Raw genomic sequence first — 2,765 nt, 5'->3', positions numbered from 1 at the left:
CCATTGCTTCAACCAAAGGTTCATTACTCGGTTCATTACTCGAAGCTTCATTCAGCATTGCTCATACACCTAGCTACCTAGCTACTGTACAAAGAAATAGCAGGCAAATTAATGCATTGTGAACCAATGACCCGCCCCCCTCCCGCTCTGTTTTATTTATTTATCTTCTCACTGATAATGTCTCTGTAACCTTTCATAAAGATATCTGTGCAGACATTTGTCCATTGCCTGGGTATGAAATAAAACGTTTATCTTTATCTGTCTGCATTTACTTGTACAGAGACAACTGTCACACACACAATTAATTAATTATTCAAAAAAAATTGGATAGTGACAGTATGAACAACAAAAGTGACACTGTGTTGAGTGCAGTGCTTATGGTGGAGGGACTCAAGGGAGTGTAATAAAGTAAATTTGGGGTGGATGAAGGAAGGATTACAATAGATTTTTATTAAGAAAATGAATTTTTTTGAAGTGTGTTGGGGTTTAGACAATTCCTCTTCTTGGACAAAACCTCTCCAGCCTTGTAAAAATATCCTTTCACAAGGAAAAATGTCAGTGCCAGCGGGTATAAATGAAGATACTGATGCTTCTGTTGAGCCCAGACAGGGGAGGATCTCCTCTTTCTTGCTGGCTCCATTACCATGGAAAAGGAAGATGTCATAAAAAGCAAACAAATCCAAAAGGGCAATCCAAAACAAAAAGCAGTCCAGTCCAGATCCAAAAATCTAAGCTACCAAAAATCCAAAGCAATCCAAATAATCTTATCTAATAAATATAACAAGACTATAATATAGCTACTATAATTAATAATAACAATTATTAATTAATTTTAATAACTATTCTAACCTGACATAATGTAATAATATACAGCCCTAACACTGTATGACACAATATAACGACAATGACAATGAGAGTTTTCTAACTCTGTCTCTCTGACACACTACTACAACTTCCAACTCCTGCAACACCCACAAGGTGGCGCGAGTTTCGAACCCCCTTTATCCGGAAGCGACACTCAGACCGAACCGATGACGTATCCTCACAAACCGAGGCCTCGTTTGTCATTAGTCACGTGATTTTCACGTTAACAACACAAGCCTCGAATCGCGGCTTCATCTGGCACGCCCATTTTTTCTCGACACAAGCTCCGACGCCTCGGTTCAAATGTCACATCACTACCTGCCTTGTTTTGCCCCATTGTGGGTTTTTGTTTTCTGTTTGTCCATTAATAAACCCTGTGAGAATCATTTACTGTCTGCTATTGGGTTCATCCTTCATCCACATAACATTAGCTTTACAAGAAGAACAGTTTTGTGGTGCTGTCTCAGTAGCTCCTAAGTAGCTTTCACAGTTGATACAATGAAAATGTGGCACATACTGGCCAAATTGTCCAAGTTGCCAAGTTGCTGGCACCAAGCCAGGAAAATGTTCATTGAACATAGTAAGGAGATCCTGAAGAGCTACTTCTGTCAAATTGTGGCGCAGTACATACGACATGAGTAAGAGCAGACTCTGTCCCTTTGTGAGAGGAGCACCTGGGTATACAGGATCATCTTCATGTTGTTTCTGTGAAAAAAGACAAGTCTGATCAAATTAACTACAACAAGAAAATATAAAACACAAGCAGAAATATCAGTATTGAACATTTAAGACAGGTGAAAAGCAAACATAAATCACAGTCAACACAGTCAACATAAATTAACACCATGTGTATAGATATCAACGCACCTTCCTTTGGTTTGAATTATCATTTCCTTGGCTCCTCTCTTTTCCTGATCTCTGTCCTTGTCTACTTCCATCCTTTTCCTCTGTCTCCTCTTGTTCACTTCCATCATCTTCACTTTCACCATCTATTTCTCTGTCCTCTTGCTCATTTCCCTCTTCTTCCTCATTTCCACTTCCATCACCTTCTGTGTTTACCTCTTGTCCATCTCCATCATCTTCCTCACCTTCCTCATTTCCACTTCCATCTTCCTCTCTGTCCTCTTGTCCATTGCCATCATCTTCCTCTCTGTCCTCTTGTCCATCGCCATCATCTTCCTCTCTGTCCTCTTGTCCATCTCCATCATCTTTCTCTCTGTCCTCTTGTCCATCTCCATCATCTTCCTTTCTGTCCTCTTGTCCATCTCCATCATCTTCCTCTCTGTCCTCTTGTCCATCTCCATCATCTTCCTCTCTGTCCTCTTGTCCATCTCCATCATCTTCCTCATTTCCATTATCTTCCTCTTGGTCCTCTTGTCCATTTTCATTATCTTCCTCTCCTTCCTCAATTGTATTTACATAATCTATCTGTCTCTCCTCTTGTTCTCTTTCTTTTGTGCTTTCAAGTTCGTTCTTCTCTTCAGTGGGATTTGAGAGAGGAATCTGAAACAAATGTACACAAAAGGTAAGTGCAACTTCACAAAACAAATGCAAACAGGCCCGCCAACAGAAATGACTGGGCCCCTGAAAAGTTCCAGTGAATGGGCCCTCCCCAAATCTGCAATAGGCTACTCATATCATGCGTGTGATTTACCACAGTTTACCATGATTTCCCATGTTATAGGATGATTTACCATGATATACCACATTCTAGAATGATTTACCAGGATTGTAGCATGATTTACCATGATTCATCACATTGCTAGCATGATTTGCCATGATCCACCATGTAATAGTATTTTTTACTATGATTTACCATGTTTCTATCGTGATTTACCATGATTTACCACATTGCTGCATTGATGTGAAGGGCCAATAAAAATGAAGTGATAAACTCTGAC

General features: G+C 39.9%; 1 protein-coding gene across 1 annotated transcript; it reads right to left on the bottom strand.

Annotated features, from left to right (window-relative positions):
* Nucleotides 1-1,853: 1,853 nt before the first annotated feature.
* Nucleotides 1,854-2,531, bottom strand: LOC130084820 (prostatic spermine-binding protein-like). Its single transcript, XM_056250312.1, has 3 exons — nt 2,519-2,531; nt 1,924-2,399; nt 1,854-1,883 (listed from the first exon to the last, which is right to left on the bottom strand). Exons 1-3 carry the CDS (start codon nt 2,529-2,531, stop codon nt 1,854-1,856), a joined length of 519 nt encoding a protein of 172 aa, XP_056106287.1.
* Between the last annotated feature and the right edge of the window lie 234 nt (nt 2,532-2,765).

The sequence above is a fragment of the Rhinichthys klamathensis genome, unplaced genomic scaffold (genome assembly GCF_029890125.1).
Source record: "Rhinichthys klamathensis goyatoka isolate OS25496 unplaced genomic scaffold, OSU_Roscu_1.1 h1tg000003l_1, whole genome shotgun sequence".
In the NCBI taxonomy this organism is placed as follows: domain Eukaryota; kingdom Metazoa; phylum Chordata; class Actinopteri; order Cypriniformes; family Leuciscidae; genus Rhinichthys; species Rhinichthys klamathensis.
Note: the sequence above shows the minus strand (reverse complement) of the source record. Positions and strands in the feature narration are given on the sequence as shown.